Source organism: Humulus lupulus, chromosome 8 (assembly GCF_963169125.1).
Source record: "Humulus lupulus chromosome 8, drHumLupu1.1, whole genome shotgun sequence".
NCBI classification, from domain to species: Eukaryota; Viridiplantae; Streptophyta; class Magnoliopsida; order Rosales; family Cannabaceae; genus Humulus; species Humulus lupulus.
The window spans coordinates 16,077,742-16,100,666 of NC_084800.1; the positions used below are offsets into that span (position 1 = coordinate 16,077,742).

At 40.6% G+C, this 22,925-nt stretch overlaps 1 protein-coding gene across 4 annotated transcripts in view; it reads right to left on the reverse strand.

Moving 5' to 3' along the window:
* The window catches only part of LOC133794792 (probable LRR receptor-like serine/threonine-protein kinase At1g53430), a 51,466-nt gene that overhangs the window by 4,041 nt on the left and 24,500 nt on the right, over positions 1–22,925 (reverse strand). For 3 of the 4 annotated variants that reach the window (XM_062232198.1, XM_062232199.1, XM_062232197.1), the window contains 13 exons: positions 11,638–11,709; positions 10,868–10,942; positions 10,507–10,584; positions 3,002–3,073; positions 2,325–2,393; positions 2,104–2,175; positions 1,797–1,856; positions 1,616–1,663; positions 1,489–1,529; positions 990–1,378; positions 708–900; positions 391–525; positions 150–262 (listed from right to left, as the gene is read on the reverse strand). In XM_062232198.1, the coding sequence (XP_062088182.1) occupies positions 150–262; positions 391–525; positions 708–900; positions 990–1,378; positions 1,489–1,529; positions 1,616–1,663; positions 1,797–1,856; positions 2,104–2,175; positions 2,325–2,393; positions 3,002–3,073; positions 10,507–10,584; positions 10,868–10,942; positions 11,638–11,709 (1,417 nt within the window). The remainder of the gene's footprint in view (positions 1–149; positions 263–390; positions 526–707; positions 901–989; positions 1,379–1,488; positions 1,530–1,615; positions 1,664–1,796; positions 1,857–2,103; positions 2,176–2,324; positions 2,394–3,001; positions 3,074–10,506; positions 10,585–10,867; positions 10,943–11,637; positions 11,710–22,925) is intronic. The other variant, XM_062232200.1, reaches the window with a different exon arrangement.

The window sequence follows — 22,925 nt, forward strand, 5'->3', positions numbered from 1 at the left end:
CACGGTAGTGCATATGAATTGTTCAAATTAATTAAAATTCCACAAAAACAGAGATCGACATTAAAAATTATTCAGCCTTCATTTTCAACAATATTAATGATATATTAATATAGGGCCGAACAGCATATTAGAAAGACATTTAAATGTACCTTATATACTGTCCCCGAAGCACCTTTCCCAATCTCCATTTCTTTACTAAAACTTTGAGTTGCAGCGATTAATTTTTTTAGGGTAACAGTTTTATTTTCGTCTACTTTTATATCTGTTCGACGCAGATATCAAATATTACATGCATTATAATTAAAAAAAAAACAACTAATACCTTATATGGTAAAGAAAATTAATTATAGTAACTAGCTACACTAATTTGCTAAAAAATTGTTTTCTCACCGTGCAGCTCTTCCTTCTCCAGCCATCCCATAACCCAAGCGAAAGCCAAAAAAAGTAGCAGAGCAAATATAATGGATCCAATCGTAATCAATGCTATTTGCCAACGAGATAGTCCTTTTTTCTCTTTTGGGACATCTGATTTCGAATAAACAAAAGGAAATAAAAATTTGCTGATTAGACCAATCATAGTAGCTACTACTACTACTACGACAACCACAGTACTTACTCTGCTACTATCACAAGGGTTCATAATCATAAATTGTGTATATTTATATTGAATAACGTAGTTCAAATTAAGCTAACAATATTAATTTTACCACGAGCAACGGAAATGGCTGATAGGAGAGGCCCATTAAAATCAGGTGGTTCGTCTGAACTAGTCCCCTTTCCAGCCCAGTACAATTTAATCTCCAATTGATTGTTGTTCACAGTAGTGGTATAGTTTTCAACAACTACTTTGTTTGGTCCCGCACTGCTGTTGATATAGAAATCTGTTCGTACCCTCTCACCCTACAACGTTTTTATTCATTTTGCTATCATATATATATATATATATGTATATGAAAGTAATAAGTAAGAGAGAATAGTTATATATATACCTGAATATATATGTCGAATACACGTTTCTTTAGGCTATTGTAATCATTATCAGGGTCATCGTCATCTTGATCTACGTATACAATCTCAGCGAAATGAAGTGTGACACTGTAATTACCATTATGTAAGCAATACCCATAGTAGTTTAGAGACACGGGAGCCAGTCGAGCTTTCTCATACAGAGGTGCTTCATCAACTGAAATTCCACATTTGACCTTTTTTATATAATCACTGGAATTTGTACTAGTTGACAAAAAGCTCCCCGAGCTACTGAAAGCCCAGTTGCTGGATAAATTCACACCATATAGTGCTGTTTCGTTATCTTGGTCATAACGAGCTCCATCGATATCTTTTTCCTCACCTCCACAGTTTATGTGCATCAAATCATGGTCTGTATATATGCCACAGAAAGAAAGGAAAACATGTATATCACATGTTATTTATTAGTAATTAATCTCATATATATTTGAACAGGTGAGGTGATATTATTTAGTTACATACACTTGGGACAACTTTCCTTCATCAAATGGTCCACTCCTCTCCTGCATGCCAACAATATCTTATATAATTGACAATATATACTAGCTTCTTCAAAAATGTAAACTAAGTAAAGGAATCCAATACGTACATTTCGGGGGGACAAACGGAACAGGACTGGCAGCAGGAAAACAAGTTGCTGTGCAATAGATTATATATCATAGAGTGTACGTACTCTTGTAATTAGTGTATATAGTAATTTTTAAACTACGCAAATAGTGGCTAAAGTACATATAAACTGGCTCGAAATGATGTGATTCCTGAATCCTTACACATTTTCTTTTCCATTTAATTCCTTGCTTTCATTTATGAAATTGTTGAACGAAAGATCCCTGAAAAAGATAAAACTCTTACTTACAATTTTATGTGTAAGAAAAATTAGGAAGTATAAAATATATAGAAAAGTGTTAACTAGGTCTTAACTGTTATTGTTTTTTTAACCTCAAGCATTTGATTGCTTTTTAAAAAATCAATAACTAAATTACCAAACAGTACAAAATTCCGTAGATGTATATACTATAGACCATATAATTAACTTGAATTATGGCTAAAAAAAATGGTGTTGACGGAAAGTTTTACAACTCAGTCCGGGAAGCTGCACCAGAAATCCAAGCTGGGATTGGACCACTAAGAAGATTATTCGCAACAGACCTGAGAAGGATTTTGGATGTATATGTAAGGGCAAGAGAGTATAAAAAATTAGTTCTTAATATTTTTTGGATATACATATTCTGGAATTTTTTATATATGTATTTATAAAATACCACATGCCGGGATTGAAAACTTTGTGTTTCCCTTACAAGTAAGTTAAATTAAAACTTGGCGATGAATCTGGAATTTCACCAGTTAAGTTGTTGAAGCTCAAATCTCTGCAAGACAAAATGAGCTACTTTTATATACATGCTTTGCAAAATATCACTTTGTATATAAGGTCTACTTAATTAATTACTTACTTACTTTTTGGACCTTATTACACAAACAAAGATATACATAATTACTACAAACTTTAATTAATAATTATAAAGTTCTGCACATGTATCTCAGGCCAAATTAGAAAATAAATTCATGGTATTTTGGACATCTAGTGCCAACCAAATGACAAAATATTAATATAGTATTTTATCAAAAGATCAAATTAAATATGTCCCAAAACTCTAAACTAAGAGCGGTGATTAATCTTCACCTGCTAGTTGAGAAACAACCTTACGGAGCTTTTAAAATATATATAGAGAAAGAAAAATAGTAAATAAACTATATATATATTCAGCCTAATTGCTAGCTCTGAATAATATAGTTATGGTCGATATGTACATCAAACTAATTGTATCATATAATATATATTGACAGATCAATTATTGAATTAGTGAATCGTCAAAACATCTAGAACAAGAAGATTACATTGTTCTTGTACTAATTAATTATCTGAACGCGCATGTGTTAGTTGAAAATAGATAAATTCAAGAAAAAAAAAACTTACAAGTAAACTAATGATGACAGATTACCAATATCTGCAGGGATCGAACCCCCAATAGAGCAATTCCTCAATACCCTGTATAAAGTAAAATCTTTTACATTTCCAGCTATAAAATAAAATAAAATCACTTACATATTAAGGGTATATAATATAAATGAATTTATCACGGGACAGATGTTTATCACAAGGCAACCAAAAAGGGGGGGAAATAATATCATCAAGCACAATTGTTGAAAATAAATTATAACATAATTAAATTAACAATCTCTACTTATATAATATTTGAATACAATAATGACATATATATATATAAATTTACATGGCTATACATTGTTAGACTAAGGGAATAGTCCTCTGTTTATACTACTATAAAAAACTCTTTTTAGGACTTGCGCCCCGCGAGTTCTTTATTTGAGAGCTTTAAAAATTGAGGTATTGCGAGTCCTAAAAAGTTTTATTTTTAATTTTTTAAAAATGAAATGGGAGCCAAAGCTCCGACGATGACGGCGGCGCCACCACCCCACGGTGGTGGTTCGGTCCAATCCTTTAGTGAGTTTTGAAGCCCAAAACACAAGGAATGTAGTGGTGGTGGTCATTTGGCTCGAGGTGGCTCGAGGTGGTCGGAAAATGCCCAAAACGTTTCGGAAACCCACATGGTGACCGAACTTTGGAGGCTCCGTCGACTAGGGTAGGGGGCGCGTGAGGCCATGGGCTCGCGGGGCTGGGGGTTTCGGGGTCTGGGGAACGCTGTGGGCCGGCGCGTGTAGGTGGGGGGTGGCCGGAGCGCCGCCATTCGTGGCTGGGTAGTGGGGTTTTGTGTGTGTGAGAGAGAGAGAGAATGGGGGAAGAGAGCAAGGAGAGAGAGAGAAAGACTGGGTTGTTTTTTTTTCTTTGTGATTTAATATATAATAAAACTTTAATTAAAAAATTTATTCAAACTTTTAAGACACACATAATTTTTTAGGGCTCACTTTGCGTGTCCTAAAATAAATTCTATAAGGACTCTCAATTAGTGTCCTAAAAAGTTCAGGAACTTTTGTTAAAAAAGAAATTCAAACTTTTAGGACACACATAAGTTTTTAGGGCTCGCTTTGCGTGTCCTAAAAGAAATTCTTTAAGAACTCTCAATGAGTGTCCTAAAAAGTCCAGGAGATGTTTTTAGGACTTACATCTAGGTGAGTGTCCTAAAAAGTGTCTTAAAAGTATGTTTTTGTAGTAGTGTTAGGCTGCCATAACTAACTTGTAACGCTCAAAACTCCTAATGAAGTTTAGTACCTTAATTACATACCTAGGGGGCATAAATGGAAATATTATAGAACTATATTATTATATAATTGAATATGTTGATTATGTGTATTATTCGCTTTTGATAAAAGCAGACATTTTCGTAATTTTGACCAGTTGAGGGTATAATTATGAATTTTATATGCTATGTGCATTGTGACCACATTATTATGTAGATATATGTCATTTTTCGGCAAGAGTGGATCCTTTCAAGCAGTACTCGCGAAAATGTCACAATGGGGAAAATATCCAGCTCGGGACAAGTCTAAGGGTACTATTGGTGGAATAAAATTAGTTGATGAAATTTTTCTGTTTAATGGATATTATTGGAGTAATTAAAGATTAGTGGTATAATTAGACATATGGGTGAGATTACCAAAATACCCTTGGGACTAGTATTGTTGAGAAACTTAAGGGAGGGGCATTTTTTGTCATTTGGTTATGAGATAGCAAAAATCTAATTTGGCTCCCTCCCTTCACAAGTCCTTCTCATCTTCCCATTCTAGCTTCTTCTTATTGGGCGTACGGTACATGTTATGACTAGGGCTTTCGAAAGGCTTGAAAGAAGATCACACTTGAGATCGTTTCATCGTTGTCACTGGACTTTAGGTGGGAAAAGTTCGCATTTTCACATAGAGCAGACATTGGCCCTATTGTCGCTAAGCTAAGGTTATGTGCCCGTATTGCATACTTATGTTAGTTATGCTTAGTCGTATTAAGTTTATTTTGTGATTGATTGGTATGGACCGTATTCGGCTAAGATCATGTGGAATGTAGGTCGTGATGCTAGGGCCAATACTGGAGTGCAGTATACATTCGCTCACATAAGCTGTAGACATGGTCCTTAGTTATACAACCTACTTGTCATAGATCGTGTTAAATGCTTATATGTTTGAAATACATATTTTTATGATTTATGAATCTAGTGAATTTCTATATGTATTCATATTGTGATTATTATTTATGCCTTGTTTTCTTGTTGGGCATAGTCTAATCTTATTGTAACGTCCCGAATTTGATAATTAAGGTTGAGTGCCTTGACTACAGAGCTTGGAGGGCCTAATTTGGATTATATGCGTGATGATGTGCTATAAATAAATTATGTGGTAATGCGATTAGACATGCATGATTGTGTGTATTAAATATGCATATGGACTCATTTTTGTGAATAGGGGTGTGTTTGTAGTTTTGGCCCGGTTATGGCATAAATGGGAATATGTATGTGCTATGAGCAAGACCCCAGTGTTACGGGGATATATTTGAGATGTACGGTCTGAGACGATCCTAGAGACCAGATTAGCAGAATAGTCACAACGGGGTCAGATACCCGGCTCGGGGTGAGCCTAGGGGTATTTTGAGAATTTGGCATGTGCTGGGGGTTTACTGAGTAACGGGTAATTATTAGTAATTATTTGGGAATGTCAGGATTAAATGAAATTTATTAAGAACACTCAAGGAATTAGCGGGATGTGGCAAATGACGGGATTGCCCTTGGTGGCACCAAGGGATTTATGATGGACTTGGGGGTATATTAGTCTTTTGTACTATGGATAGACTCAACTTAAGCCTTGGGGGTTCTGTAGAAGGAACCAGAAATAAAAAAAATACACACACCTCGCTGCCTATCTCTTCTCTCTCTCAACTCTCTCTTCCATTTTCATTGGGTTTGGAAGCTTGGTGAAGTTATGAGGTTTTGGCTGAGAATTTAAGCTAGGAATTTGGGGAAAACCAGCTAAAGGTGTTGGAAATCTAGTCCAAGGTCGGAATGATCAAGTGAGGTAAGAATTATGATGTTTAATTTGTGAAGTTTTGCTATAATCTATTAAGTTTTTATTAGGTGTAAACTTTGGTTTGATTGTTAAGTTTGGATAGGTTATGAGCTAAGAGCTTGGGGTTGGTTTTATTAGTTATGCTTCTGGAATATGAACTGAAGGCTGAATTTTGAGTATAAGGATTGAATTGGGTGTGATTTAATGGTTTGGGCTCGGGGAAAAACGCAGAGAAATGGTGGAGTTTCTGGGTTTTGGGCTCGCGCCGCGGCCCGTGTCCCTCAGCAGAGAGGAATTTTTCCAATGACTTGGGCATGTCGCGGCCCTTAAGGGGCTGGGTTGCGGCTCAAATGTGAGATGTTAACCATTTGAGGGGTTTAAGTTTGGGAACTCAAACGTTAAGGCTCAGGAAGGATTTTACTACTCGGTTTTGTAGAATCCAAGGTCCCAGAGGCTAGTATGTTATTCCAAAGCTTTTTAATTGATTTAGATTATCATGGATATTACGTTGTGAATAGGTCTTACCGCTGAGGTTCGGGATTAGGAGGCGTGCTCGGGATCGCTTTGGATTGTCAGCTCGGGACACCAGGTAAGAGAATTGTTTATACCCGTAGAGTTGTGTGACATATAGCGTTGTATGTATTGTTTATGTTTGTTATGCTATATATGTGATTATGACTGATCGACAAGAGACGGAAGCGGCAATAGCCAGAGGCGGCAAGAGCCAGAAGCGGCAAGAGCCGGGAGCGGCAAGGGGCCGAGATCAGCGTTAAGCATGCTGAATGCAGGCTGCCAGGGCGAGACCCTCAAGGGTATTGTACACACCTGTTTGGCTGGGACCGCGGACCTGGTGCCTAGTAACGCACCCTGATCAGCGAAGGCCGTTGTTGTGGTATTGAGCTACTGTGATATTGTGTTGTCGTGATATTGTGTTGCCATGATATTGTGTTGTCATGCTATTGTGTTGCTATTTTAATGTGCTGCCATGTCATGGTACTGATGTGTTATTGTACTATTAGGTTGTTATGCCATTGTGATTTTGAGCTGTTCTACTGCTGTGTCATTGTGCATTCTAATAGGATCTGGTATCTGTTTGTTGCTCTGATTAAGTATGTTTCGCTGAGGTATATTGTTATTGTATGTTGTGCTTGAAGTTCTCTTGCTGGGTCTCGGTTTACGGATGCTCTGTGGTGCAGGTAAAAGCAAGGAAATTGGGTCGAACAACCATGAGTTGGAGGGCGTGGAGCGGTGTGTACATGTTTGGCCTACTTGGCCACCACGGTTGGGGTTATTTTAAGGAACACGTGGTAAACATTCGGTTTTTTCGCTTAGGTCGATTGTGTTGTACCTTTGGATTGTAAATGTATTTTAAAACAATGATTTGGGATACCAATGTAACAATTTTATAAATTTTAATGAATGACCAACTCTTTTTAATTAATATTCGTTAAACGAGTCTTTAATTCAATTTAATCACACTTTTTAACCTAAAACCTCGATTGACGAGCTAATGACACATTTATAAATCACATGGTAACGACTCTAAGGAAGTAGTGCATTACACTTATAATGGTCGTGAGTTCAAGTCCTTTATTTTCTTCCTCAATGCCTGTGGTAGATCTCATAGGTTCTCTTGTCTGTATACTTCTGCTCAAAATGAGCATATGGAGCGCAAACATAGACATATTGTAGAAACATGTTTGGCTTTTCTTTCTCATGCTTCCCTACCTCTCCAATATTGGCTTTATGCCTTTTGTGCAGCTGTTTACACAACCAATAGGTTGCCATCTAAAGTTTTAAAGCTAAAATCTCCATTTCAATGTCTATACCACAAAACACTTTATTATTCTTTGTTAAGCACCTTTGGGTGCTTGTGTTTCCCTTGTCTCCATCCATGCAATGCTACTAAGCTTTAATATCGTTCTACCTCATACATATTACCACAACACAAGGGTTACCTCTGTCTAGATACCAAAATTCATCACATCTACATTATCCTCACACTCACATTATGTTCCCACTCTAGCCATCTTACCATTACCAACTCCTACTTCTCGTCCTAGTATTCCTCTACCGCTACTCACGAAACTACATTCTCTTCATTCACCAACCTCATCCTCACCACCATCTTCCTTTCATACTATGAATCTACCACTCAATCCACCTCTAACAGCAGTATAACTCCTCCCATTATTAATACCCAGCAACCTAATGCTACTAATCATTTTTCTGTGCAGGTTAAATCTCAAGGCAACATTCATCCAATGATGACTCAGGCTAAGTGTGGCATCCACAAGTCGAAAGCTTATGTTGCTCAACATACTACTGATCTTAATTTGCCACCACAAACTTATAAACAGGCTCTTGGTATACCTCATTGGAAGGAAGCCATGGAATCTAAACTTCATGCTTTTCGACTTAATTCCACTTGGTTGTTAGTCCCTCTTTTGTCTCAAGAAAACATATAATTGACTGTAAATGACTTTTCAAAGTCAAATATATGGCACTCTCGACAGACACAAGGCCAGACTTGTTACTCGTGGTTTCACTCAAACTCTGGGTGTTGATTACTTCGACACATTCTCTCCAGTTGTCAAACTAAGTACTATTTGAGCCATACTCACCATATATAGCATTATCAAGAGGGTGACCACTTCGACAAATAGATGTACACAATGCTTTCTTAAGCGTTGATCTTGCTGAAATTTCATATATGAGACAACCACTGGGCTTTCTTGACTCCACCAATCCCACATTTGTTGCAAATTACTTTAGAAGGCTCCATATGGACTGAAGCAATCCCCACGGGCTTGGTTTCACAAACTCAGTAGGCTCTTCATCTTTGTGGTTTCTTGTGTCCAGAGCTGATAACTCTTTGTTCATTCTTCGTAATGATACCTATGTTATCTATATACTCGTGTATATTGATGACATAATAATAACAGGCAGCAATGCTCACAAAGTTGATCAATTCATTAAGAACCTTCATCATGTGTTTGCTCTCAGTGACCTTAGCAATCTTCATTGCTTTCTCGGTATTGAAGTCATTTCATCTCCTAGACAGCTACATTTGTGTCAACAAAAGTATATCAAGGATCTTCTCTCAATGACTAATATGATTGACTCTAAGAAAGCTTTTACGTACCCCTGGTACAATTGGCAAACCACTCTCCAAATTTGATGGCTCGCCTTTAGAAGACCCAACAGAGTATAAGCGTGCTGTTGGTTCTTTACAATATGTTGCAATGGTGAGGCCGGACTTAGCTTTTGCAGTCAACCGTGCTTGTCAATTTATGCATCAACTGACTGATAGTCTCACTGGCTTGTTGTGAACCGAATTCTACATTATCTCAAAGGCAATCAGACGTACGATATCTCACTCACTGCCTCATCTCTGCTGCATTTATATGCCTTTACCGATGCAGAATGGGCATTAAGTCTAGACGATCGTCGAAGCACATGTGGATATTGTGTGTTCCTTGGTGACAACCTTGTATCTTGGTCCTGAGTCAAACAACGTGTCGTTTCTCGCAGCTATACTAAGTCCGAATATAGAGCTCTTGCCAATGTTGATGCTGAATTATCTTGGTATGAGTAATTATTTTCAGAAATAAAGCTCACCATTCAGCTCCTCCAAACATTTGGTGTAGTGATAACATCTCGGCAACAGATTTAGATTCATATCCAAATTTTCATGCTGGCACCAAACATATCAAAATAGACTTTTAAATTGATTGTCCTTTCAAGACCTATTAATTTGAGGGGAGCTGTTAGACTAAGTGATCTGTTCAGGTTGTGATAACTAACTAATATACAGTTGTTAGTCCTAACTAATTATTGTTTTGTTTTTACCTCTTCTCTTGTACTCTTTGCTCTATATAAATAAAATTCTTCTTGCTCCTCTTATCATTATTAGATCAAGAGCTTTTTCTCTCACTTCACTTACATATACATGAGAAATATACTAATATATAAATATAGATACAACAATAATACATTTATATTATATATATTAATAAGACTACTACCACAGTTTAATTATAGGGAGGTAATTTGTATACGATGATTGTCCCATATCAATACTTATATAATATACCACAAAAAAATAAAACATGGATCGATAGCACCCTTCATTATTATAGATTAACTAACTAAACTTACGTACTTAGTTTGAGGTACATAACGCGTAAATATAAAAACAAAAAATTACTAAAAAGTATAGTACGTTTATTTACCAAGTTATATATATAATGATATATATGAAATACCTATTTTTGTGAAAATATTTTGTCATAATTAATATTAAACTTAAAAATCTGGATAAAAGTAAAGTTTAATATACAGTATAAACTATATATATATACACGTCGTAGTTTGCTATGAGTCTATGACAACCAACAATTCTATACTGAAGACATAAAATATCACAGGAAGATGATGAATAATGTAGCTCACAGAGTATGTGTGAAGTCCAACGCTAGCGCTATAGATTTTGGGAATATAAAAGAAGAATTCGCTACATCACTTATTTTCCTGTGTACAACACGAAAAATAATTAATAATTATTTAAGGCTAATCAATTGCCAAGTAAAAAAATATCAGTCATTAAATATAACATTGCAAACAGCTTATTAAGTCTATAATTTGAGTTATTTTGTGCATTATATGATCAACCTAGCTTATTAATATAAATTTCCTATTCACTTCATCAATTTAATAAATTTCCTATTCACTTCATCAAAATATATATGTATATATAACATAACAATGAAAGTGGATTTACAAGAGATGGATATTAGAGTATAACGATTCTTACAGTGAGTAAACTTCTGAAAAATTGAAAATTTCCAAAGGTATATTCCCGCCCTGAAAATTGTTGCCTTCAAAGGACCTATGAGCATGGAAAAATCAATGTCATGAGAAGTTTTCATTTTTAATGGCACGTTTAGCTAGAAAGCAATAAGTGTGCGCCAGTTTAATTAATAATAAACAAGCTATAAAAGCTTTATTCATATTTAAAAGGGTTTATACTTTGTTGACTCTATGTTTTTTTCGATTATTTGTTTAGAATCCGTGTTTTAAAAAAAAAAATTGAGACTATAAATTTTATAAAATAGTTCAAATAAACTACTAAATTCAATTTTGATAAAGAAAAAAATTGAATATAACAACACAGTTTTTAAGCAGAATAATTTTATTTTTGTTTTGAATTGTTAGATTGGTAAATTATTTGTGATTTCAGTTGAGAAAACTTTGACCAAAATCGGGTTTAGAGTTCTATTTGAATAATTTTACAAAATATAGAGTCCAAAAAATAATTTATCAAAATACAGAATCCAGACAAATAATAAAATAAAATACAAAGTCTAAAAAAATATAAACTCTTAAAAAAAAAAAAAAAAAAAGCTTTAAAATATTATTTTAACATAATAGTAAAAACAACTGAGCATAAACGACCATCGGGCGGAAGAATGTTGATTGGTGCGTTTGTGTGGTGTATATATAAATTAAATAAACTTTTACACAATAAATCATGAAATGATTATTTGAATCTCACTTCATCGAAAGAAAAAATTGATAACTTACAATTCTCGGATTTTAGTCCAATTTGCAATAACGTTAGGGAAAGGACCGGTCAAATAGTTCCCAGATATTGAACTGCATCAAACACAATAATATATAAATATATATATATATATATTATAGTTACATTTGTCACATTCTCACAATCATATATAGAATCATATTGTCTAATTTGGTTAGCAGTAGAGCTTTTTACTGTTTCTTTTTTCTTTTGCAGTTTTGTGTCTATTCTTCAGGAATAATTGTCAGTTGATGATGATGACATTAACGAGCAAGTCTTATTCTTCATATACACACACCAGGTATTCATTTTTCATCCATTTTACTAAAGTTGAGGAAAAAAGCGTATCCATATACTAAATTAAAAAAAAAAAGTGAAATTTTTGCAGAAGTTTTATTTATATAATTTATTAATTAAATTTATATTATTGTCATATAAATATTTTAAATAAATACATAATATTATATATATTGTTGACGCCGTTTTTCGTCAACAGATAAAAGAAGAGAGCACGTAAACAATTAAAGACAATGGCTAAAAGAAACAAATGAATCAGACACACGGTTTTTACGTGATTCAGCAGTTAAATCTGCCTAGTCCACGAGTCTCTGTTATTAAACTCAAGATTATCTCTGAAAATTCTTTAAGCATGAATTCTTCAGAGTTTTCTTTCAAGGATCAGAATCTCGGTCCTTTACAATGGTGCATGACTTCTCTATTTATAGAGAAGGATGCAGAATACTATCCCACATATTTTGGGTAGTTACTCTTTTGTGAATAAAAATAAATGGCTTTAAATGCCAACAATCAGATATAAAAGGAAACGTTCCCCAAAGATCAGGAAACGCATAACTGACTAAATAATATCCCATGATTCTTGGGGATTTACATCAATAAATGAGGATTACATCTCATATCTACAATACTTGTAGATATTCAAGGTGATCATAGCGTATCTCCAAGGCTTCAGCATCTAAGGTTTCACATCATTATGCGAGCCACTGACATCTCCCGAGCTAACATTGCTTTCGAGATAGCATATCGAGCTCGAGATCCCTGCTCCGAAGTTGTTCCTGAAGATGAGGGGCTCTCAAAGCTATCCTTCGAGATCGAGATCATTTCGAGGTCACCATATTCGAGGTCTGTATCATACTTTGCAGGCTCCGATTTACAATCGTAGAGCATACCCTAACCCTCACGAGACCATTTAATGCGAACTCAGCTTTCGAGGTCATATTTGCTATGGCTCGAAATCTGGGTATAACATTTTGCCCCCTCAGAAGTATTTGTTCGAATCCTAAGAGAAGGAAACTTTTGAACTACTCTTTTCGGGAACCATACCGTCACACTCTTAAAAACGGACACGTGCCAGATGGGTATTGCTCACTTTAGGTACTTGAGTACCTTGGGAACACGCCCACGATCGTTCGTCTGACAACTTTTCGGCGTCATCTCATCACCGATTCCCCTCCATTCGATCTGTTGAGGATTTTAACCAACGCTCCTGATCGATTTCAGTTTTCCCACCTATATATATAAGATCTCCTCTTCGTCTTCTTCTTTACGTTTGTTCATTGTAAACCAGAAAGAAAAGAAAAAACAAGAAAGCCAGAAACTTTCTTAAGAAGCTTCCATCCTGTGCATGTTTTCTCGACCCAAAAGACAAAGGAACCCTGGTCTGTTCGAGTCAGTGAGTTCTTTCTTGCAACCTCTTCTCCACTCGACGATTTCGCTGCACTCACCATCACTGTGTAAGTACGCCATTTTCGTTGTTCTTTTTATACTGTGCTTGCTGTGTACGTTAGTATGTGTTCTTAGCATAATGCGATAGGAGGTTTTGAACCGATAGGTTTTTAGGATTTCTGGACTTCCACTCTGGATGTTCGTCTCTGGTTTATACCCAGTTTCGACGTTTGAATGTGGTTCCCATTTTCTGGGTTTTGAAGTTCTTAGGCGGCGTTTCTTGTTCATTAAGCTTTTGGATAAAAACATGGGTTTTGACAAATACACGAAAACCAAAAACGCTTTTCCTGGCTAACCGCCACTCTCCTTTCCCTTGAATTTCGGGATTTTAAAAAAGAAATCATCCACGCTCCTTTTTCTTTCCTGTGGAAGCCACGCTCTGACTCTTTAGCAAGGGTCTAAATACTTGATTTCTTGTCCTTAGATATCCGAGCTCATCCTATCGAGTTCGTGATCTTTGCATGCATGGCCCTCACCATTTTTTCTTTCTCGTTAGATGTCACAGAATCTGGAAAGACGGTGGGGGTCATTACGAGCAATCCCTTACGAGCCCGGAATCGGTCTTTGTCCGGAACCAGCGTCGGATTAAAGAGTACGAGATCGCACGCGAGCAAGAAGACATTCGAGCCCACTATCGCCGCCAGATTGACGAGGTCATCGAAAAGAAGAGAAGGGTCCTTCGGGAAGCCATCTATCCGGAGCCTAACCCCGGACCTAGGCCAGTTCCCCTCGACCCCGCGTTAAAAGTCACGGTAGCATACCACCCGGGGGAACTTCAGTTTTCCTTAATGGCGGAGCCTTCGTCTTCGCAGCCTAGGAGGGAGATGTTTGAAGCCGAATTCTACCAGAGCTCGGTTACCACCTCCGACCAGATAACTGACATCCTAGCCATTCATGGCCTTAGCTCGCTAGACACGCTGAAGTGTCGAGCTCCGACAAGGCATGAACGGAGCTGTTTCGCTCCTGGGGGCCGCGATTCCAGTGTGAAATACGCGGCCTGGAGCCAGGAACACCTAAAGGCAGGAGCTTTGCTGCCCCTGAAGTCCTTTTTCAGAGACTTCACCGATTTCGTTGGGTTGGCTCCATTCCAACTCAACACCAACTCATATAGGGTGATGTCTGCCCTGAGGTCCTTATTCCACGAACTGGGGTGGATAGGACCTTCACCCCAAGAGATTTTATATCTTTTTTGTTTGAAGAGTAATCCCTCCCGAGCTCGGGGAGGAGATGGTTTCTACTATCTTTCGAGCTACCCCAAAGAGACAAAAATCTTTGAAGACCTTCCGAACCATCCCCCTGACTTCAAGAGGGCTTTTTTCTGGACAGACGGTCCGTTCCCGTCTCGACATCGTTCGTTTAGGCGAATTCGTAAGTATTCTCGTTACTTTCTATTTTTGAGCTCGAATCTTTAGCCCTTGAATCCATGTTTAGTTGAAGTGTATCTCGTCTTTCAGCTAACTTTCAGCGTCCCACCCTTGACGAGACAATGAAGGAGCACAGAGAGAGCCTGCTCCGACTCCCTTATGGCAGGAGGTCTCTCTCATTTCTGCTACATGAGGACAAGCTACGAGCTTGTGGGTTGTTGGGACAGGGCCAGTCAACCTCTGACTGGTCCAGTAACAAATATGAACGCTGGGAGGAAGTGCCTCTGCCCACAGGCATCCTTCCTCCAAGGAGGGAAAGGAAAACATCTCTCCCAATTCGCTCGAGAAGTCCGCGGTCGGGGAACGAGGCCAATGATGAAGCCTCGAGTTCGGACTCCGATGGAGGTAAAACCCTTCCTACTTCGCGAATGTGGTCCCCCACTTTATTAAAACACAGGCCCAATAGACTAGTCTCGTGCCCACAGGATAGATACCACTTCTACATATGGAGTTGGGTAGATGACTGTGTCCATAGGTTTGATAGTGGGCTCGGGAAATACGACACTATGTATACCACGGACGAGATGTGGAATGGGATAGCTGTGCAGTATGGGACCAATGATTATAGGGACCTTTCGAGGTTATCACCAACTTATAGGAAAGGCCCTCCCCCCGCCTCTTCTGAAGACGGGGGAATTTCATGGTCCCCAAGCTCAAGCTCGGGGGAAAGTTCCAGTTAGGTTTTTTCTTCCACCACTCTATATATAGTGTTGAGGTAACTTGTATTTCTTTTACTGACTCACTGTGATGACTTGTGCAGGCGATATGGACTCCGACCTCGACGCCCTTATCGACAATGCGGGTGCCAAGAGGAGCAAACGCCCCAGGGCAGGGGGACTGAAAACCAGCCAGCCTGGGAAAAGCTCCAAGAGATCTAAGAAAACAACTCCTCCTCCCCCGCCGGCTTCGAGCTCTGCTGCTGCGTCGACTGGCCAGACTAACGCCCCCACGACGATACCACCCTCGCAGGCCGTCGTCTCTGTGGTGGCGCCGGCCTCGCAGACTGGTATCGCTGCCGTGGTCGAATCCCTACCTCCTGTGGCGGGTCAAATGCCTTCTACCCAGCTCGCCAAAAGACCTTCTGCTTCCCGAGCTCAGAAGCTAACCATTTCCACCCATATGGATTCGTATGTGGTGGATAATGCTGCCGGTCCTCACGGATCTACGCTGATCTCGGATGTAATGTCCCGGATCAGCCAGAGCTACGACAATTTCGAGGCACCTCAGTGGCAGTGTCTAACTGGCACTCGGGACCGCACTGTCCTGTACGAGAAGAGTATCGAGCACACTGCTGCGGTAAGTATCCTATATTCCCTTTGCTTACATTCATACTGTCTCGAGGCTAATGATGGTTTCTTCCTTTTTTCAGGCTCTTGCTTTCACTGCCCAGCTCAATTACGAGCTGAACAACGAGGTCCATTCGAGCAGGACCCTCGCCCAAGAGGAGAGGGACCTCCACCTTAGAGCGAATGATGACCTGAAGGCGGCGAACATTAAGCTCGAGGCAGTGGTTAAGGAGCGTGAGGAAATGGCCAAGGAGCTTGGGAAGCTGAAAAACGAACTCGAGGAGCAAAAGAGAGATAACATCCAGCTTCGGGAGGCCAATAAGAAGCTCGAGGAAGACAAGGCCGTCACCCTCGACCTCATGGAGGATATCAAAACCCGCCTTACTGCCGAGTTCAAAGAAAAGAAGGAAACGGCGGTCGATTCAGCCATGTACCGGATGTGGGCCTATAACGAAGAACTGGACACCAGTTTTTTGGGTCCCCTCGAGGCGTCCTTCCTCGAACGATGGAATGCTCGGCTCGAGAAGGAAGAGGCTGAGCAGCTCGAGAAGGATAAAGCTGCTCCAAGTACCGTTTCGGAGGGAGCTCAGGAGGATAGTCATGCTATTCGTCCTGAGGGGTCCGGTGCCGCTGAGAAGGCCAAGGAGGTTCCTCTTCATTGAGTCTGACCTCGGTGAGATTGGTCATTGGGGCTGTGTCCTCTTATAATTGATGAATCCGTTTATGTTTATTGTGAATTACGCCCATGGGGCTGATACAATTTTACTAATTTAATTTTTTACATGCTTTACATTTCTTTGCTCGAAATATTTTGCACATTCTTATAATTGATGAACTTGTTTATGTTTATTTATGCATACAAACATAGTTTGGATTTTAGGCTCGAAATTCGATGCATTCATGCATAGTTTATTCGGATTATCCGTTTCCGACCTCGTTATTTATCAAGGTCGGATATTACTCCAACCATGAACTCGAAAATACTTATATGGTATGTAATATGAATGATTTGGTTATATCTTTTTTGCTTAGTCACTTTTCCTAATCCTCAGTATTTTAGCTCCGAGGTTAAGAGTTTGAAACTATATTTCTAAGATATTCCAGCCTCGACTTTGACTTATCTCGCAATAGGTTTAGGCTCCCATTTGTCGTCGATTGATAATTTGGCCGGTTTGTTCCAAACCTGTTGCGCCTACACATCTGGTTAACTCCAGATATTTAGGTTTTGATGGTTCGGTTATATCCGAACTATCTTAGCTCGCGATGGTTCGGTTATATCCGAATTATCTTAGCTCGCGCATTTGGTCATGTCCAAATACTTTGTGTTCGATAATTCGGTTATGTCCGATCTATCTAATATCGCGTACTTGGTTATATCCAAGTACTTTATGTATATATATATATATTTTTAAGCTGGTGGTATGTATACCAATGATGCCCCCTTAATATCCTATGAGTGTGATCATAGGTTATTAAATTAAGAGAGATTTGCAAAAATAAGCTGGTGGTATGTATACCAATGATGCCCCCTTAATATTCTATGAGTGTGATCATAGGTTATTAAATTAAGAGAGATTTGCAAAAATAAAAATAAATTACATGTGAAACAAAGTAGACCCTTTATTTGAAATTCAAAAACAAACTAAGTACTATTAATCATGGTTACGGGCGACACTTCCTATACTATTGATAATATGGTCTAAGGTGTTCGCCATTCCATGCTCGAGGTATCAGGCTCCCATCTAATCTCGCGAGTTTGTATACGCCCGGTCGGATGATTGACTCTATCTGGTATGGTCCTTCCCAGTTCGGCCCGAGCACCCCAGCTGCTGGATCTCGGGTTGCTAAGAATACTCGTCTCAAAATCAGGTCTCCCACTCCGAACTTTCGGTCTCGAACCCTCTTATTGAAATATCTCGTGGTCCGTTGCTGGTAAGCAGCATTTTTCAGCTGAGCCTCTTCCCTTTTTTCTTCGATCAAGTCTAGGGTTTCTTCGAGCTGAGTATGATTGGAACTTTGGTCGTAAATCTGAGTTCGAATTGTCGGAATTTCGACCTCAATGGGCAACATTGCCTCGCAGCCGTATGCTAGAGAAAACGGGGTATGCCCAGTTGATGTCCGAGCTGTAGTTCTATATCCCCAAAGGACTTGGGGTAATTCCTCAGGCCATCGTCCCTTTGCTTCTTCCAACTTTTTCTTCAAGGAACTCTTGAGAGTTTTATTAACGGCTTCGACCTGACCGTTCGCCTGAGGGTGAGCCACTGACGAAAAGCTCTTTATTATACCGTTCTTGTTACAAAAGTTGGTAAATAAATCGCAGTCAAACTGGGTTCCGTTGTCAGACACAATCTTTCTTGGCACTCCATATCGGCATACGATGTTCTTTACCACGAAATCTAGGATCTTCTTCGAAGTTATGGTCGCCAATGGTTCAGCCTCCGTCCATTTTGTGAAGTAATCAACCGCGACCACAGCATATTTTACTCCTCCTTTGCCAGTTGGGAGTGAGCCTATGAGGTCGATGCCCCATACCGCAAAAGGCCATGGGGATGTCAACATGGTTAGTTCGGAAGGTGGAGCTCGGGGTATCGTGGCGAATCTCTGGCACTTGTCGCACTTTTTCACGAACTCGAAAGAATCTGTTTTAATGGTTGGCCAGAAATATCCTTGGCGTATAATCTTCTTGGATAGGCTATGCCCCCCGGTATGATCTCCGCAGAACCCTTCATGAATTTCTTCAATAATCTTCTTTGCCTCGGGGGGAGTCACACACCTGAGCAATGGCATGGAATACCCTCTTCTGTATAGCTTTCCGTCCAGGGTGGTGTAACAGGGAAGTTGATACATTAGTTTCCGAGCCTGATTTCGATCTTTCGGAAGAATTCCATTTTCGAGGTACTCAACTATCGGGCTCATCCAGGTCGACTCTGTCTCGATCATACTCACATCTTCCTCGTCAGGCTTAGTTATGCTGGGCATTGACAGGTGCTCTACGGGTACAACATTCAGCTCCTCATTTTCGGCGGAGGTGGCGAGGCGAGCTAAGGCATCTGCGTTTGAGTTTTGTTCTCGGGGAACCTGTTCGATTGCATAAAACTCAAAAAACTCCAATGCGTACTTTTCCTTCTCCAGATAAGCTGCCATTTTTGTGCCACGAGCCTGGTACTCTCCCAAGATTTGATTAACTACGAGCTGAGAGTCGCTGTAACAATGTATAGCTTTGGCCTTGAGTTCCTTTGCTATTCGTAGTCCCGCCAGTAAAGCCTCGTACTCAGCTTCATTATTAGATGCTTTAAAGCCGAACCTTAATGCAGAGTGAAATTTGCTCCCTGCAGGAGTGATCAAAATAACTCCTGCCCCCGCTCCATTTTCATTTGACGACCCGTCGACGTAAAGTTTCCACAGCTCGTGGGCCGTGGTTGTTACCTCGTCATCAGCGATGCCGGTGCACTCCACTATGAAATCCGCCAATGCTTGTGCCTTGATGGTCGTCCTCGGATGGTAGGTGACCTCGAATTTTCCGAGTTCAACAGCCCACTTTAGGAGTCGACCAGACGCCTCTGGTTTAGACAAGACTTGCCTTAGTGGTTGATCTGTTAATACATGGATAGGATGTGCCTGAAAGTAAGGACGGAGCTTTCGAGATGAGTGGATCAGACTGAGGGCGAGCTTCTCCATCAGTGGATACCTTGACTCTGCCCCCAGTAATCTTTTACTGATATAGTAGACAGGTTTCTGTATTCTCTCTTCCTCTCGGACGAGCACCGCACTTATCGCGTGTTCGGTAGTTGAGAGGTACAGGAATAGTACTTCTCCCGTCTCAGGCTTTGATAGGATGGGCGGTTTGGCTAGGTGCTTTTTGAGCTCCTGAAAGGCTAGCTCGCACTCATCTGTCCATTCGAACTTCTTACTTCCTTTCAATAAGTTGAAGAATGGGAGACCGCGGTCTGTTGACTTCGAGATGAACCTGCTCAGAGCTGCCATCCTGCCAGTCAGGCTTTGAACATCTTTATGCTTCCGAGGTGAAGGCATATCGATGAGGGCCTTTATCTTGTCGGGATTAGCCTCGATCCCACGAGAATTGACAATGAAACCCAGAAATTTTCCTGAAGACACCCCAAAAGTGCACTTCTGAGGATTCAACTTCATGTTGTACTTTCTGAGCACGCCAAAGCACTCTTCGAGGTCATCAACATGGTTCTTGTTAAGTTGAGACTTTACAAGCATGTCGTCAACATAAACTTCCATGTTGTTCCCTATTTGCTCTGAGAACATCATGTTTACGAGCCGCTGGTACGTGGCTCCGGCATTCTTGAGTCCGAATGGCATGACATTGTATTAGTAGAGCCCTTTGTCTGTAATGAAGCTCGTATGCTCTTGGTCGGGGGCATGCATGGGAATCTGGTTATATCCAGAATAGGCATCCATGAACGACATCAAACCATGCCCTGCCGTGGCATCTACGAGCTGATCAATTCTCGGCAGGGGAAAACAGTCTTTCGGGCAGGCCTTGTTGAGGTCCGAGTAGTCAATGCACGTCCTCCATGTCCCATTGGGTTTTGGGACCAACACTGGATTGGCCACCCAATCAGGGTAAAAAGCGTCCCTTATAAAATTATTTGCTTTCAGCCTGTCCACCTCCTCCTTTAGTGCTTTCTTTCTGTCTTCATCCAGCTGCCTTCGCTTTTGCTGCTTCGGGGGAAAGCTTTTGTCTATATTCAATGCGTGGCTCGCTACATTAGGGCTTATTCCCACCATGTCAGAGTGTGACCACGCGAAGACATCCTGGTTTTTCTTCAGAAAGCAAATTAATTGCTATTTTGATTCGTCTTGGAGGTGTTTCTCGACCTTCACCTTCTTTGAGGGATCAGATTCATCGAGCTGAACCTCTTCGAGCTCTTCCAAAGGTTGGAGGTCGACCTTCTCCTCAATCCTTGGATCGATCTCCTCATCAATTTCTAAAACTGTCCCATCTTTATTCTGTATGACAACAAGTGCTTGCGCGCTTGTTTGTTTCTTTCCCCTTAAGGAAATGCTGTAGCACTCCCTTCCTGCCAATTGATCTCCTTTCAATGTTCCGACCCCGCTTGGAGTTGGGAACTTAAGGGCTAGATGCCTTACAGATGAAACTGCCCCCAGCCCGACCAGGGTGGGTCTCCCGAGCAGTACATTGTAGGCAGATGGTAACTCTACCACCACGAACTCCATCATCTTGGTCACCGAGACTGGATAGTCTCCCAAGGTCACAGGGAGTTCAATGGACCCCATACAGGCGGTTCCTTCTCCAGAAAAGCCGTACAAAGTGGTTGCACAAGCCTTCAGGTCGCGAAGGGAGAGTCCCATTTTCTCTAGTGTCGCTTTATAAAGAATGTTAACTGAGCTCCCATTGTCTATGAGAACTCGGCGCACTCTTTTGTTGGCAAGCTGTAGGGTGATGACGAGTGGATCATGATGAGGGAACTGGACATGGGAGGCATCCTCCTCGGTGAAGGTTATAGGCTGAGTCTCAACCCTTTGGCTTTTTGGTGCCCTTGGTTCGGGTTCGTATGGAGACCCGTCCCCTGTCTTCAGCTCATTCACATATCGTTTTTGAGCATTTCTGCCCCCTCCTGCGAGATGAGGACCTCCCGAGATGGTTATTACGTCCTCTCCATCTATCGGCGGAGGCCTGTCCTCATCCCGAGATCGGGAGTTATTATTCTATGCTGCCGGAAGCGCGGCTACTCTCTGGCTAGCAGTAGCCTGTCCAATATTCTGGTTTTTGACGTACTGCTGGAAATAACCTCTCGAGATCAACCCTTCGATCTCGTCCTTCAGCTGTCGGCACTCATCAGTTGTATGGCCGGTGTCCCTATGAAATCGACAGTATTTGCTGGAATCCCTCTTGGACTTTTGATTCCTCATAGGGTCCGGACGCCTGAAGGGGACCTGGTTTTCATTAGCCAGGTATATGTTTTCCCGAGACTCGTTGAGCTCGGTGTGCACTTTATATACGGAGAAATACCTTTCTCCTTTTTTCTTCTTTCCTCCATCAACCTCGGGATTATTTCCCTTGCTCTTTTTCCTCTTGGAGGGATTCTCCGAGGTAGGCTGTGTAGCTGCTGGGTCAACCGAGGTTGAGGCGGAGTTAATGTTTATCGTTGTAGTTTCGGTTTGCGAGGTCGCCTTGAGTGTTGACCTCGCCTCCTCTACATTGACAAATCTCTGCGCCCGTCTGTTAAACTCGGTTATCGACCTCACCGGTTTCCCTTGCATGTCATCCCAAAGGGCACTCCCGGGTAAAACACCAGCTCGGATGGCCATCAAATGCCCACTGTCATCCACGTCTCGAGCTCGGGCGACCTCTAGATTAAATCTTGTCAGGTAGCTCTTCAGTGTTTCGCCCGGTTGTTGTCGGACGTTAGTCAAAGTGGATGCTTCGGGTCTGACTCCCATCATAGCTCGGAACTGCTTCTTGAAGTCTCTAGACAATTGATCCCACGAAGTTATAGAATGTCTCTTGTACTTCTCGAACCAACTCTTGGCAGGCCCGGCCAATGATGTCGGAAACAACATACATCTAAGCTCGTAACCCACGTTACTAGCTCTCATGATAGTGTTGAATGTACTCAGATGGCTGCATGGGTCGGTTTTTTCTTCAAACGCTGGGACATGAGGAATCCGGAACCCTTGGGGGAACTGAGTGTTAGAAATATTGGGAGCAAACGGCTCGAGCTCCTCATCAGAGTCCTCATATCGACCGTTCCCTCGTTCATTCTTCAAAAGCCTAAAGGCTTTTTCGAGCTGATCGATCCTTTCTTGTACTGGGTCCTTAGGCGGTGTTTGGAATTGATAGTC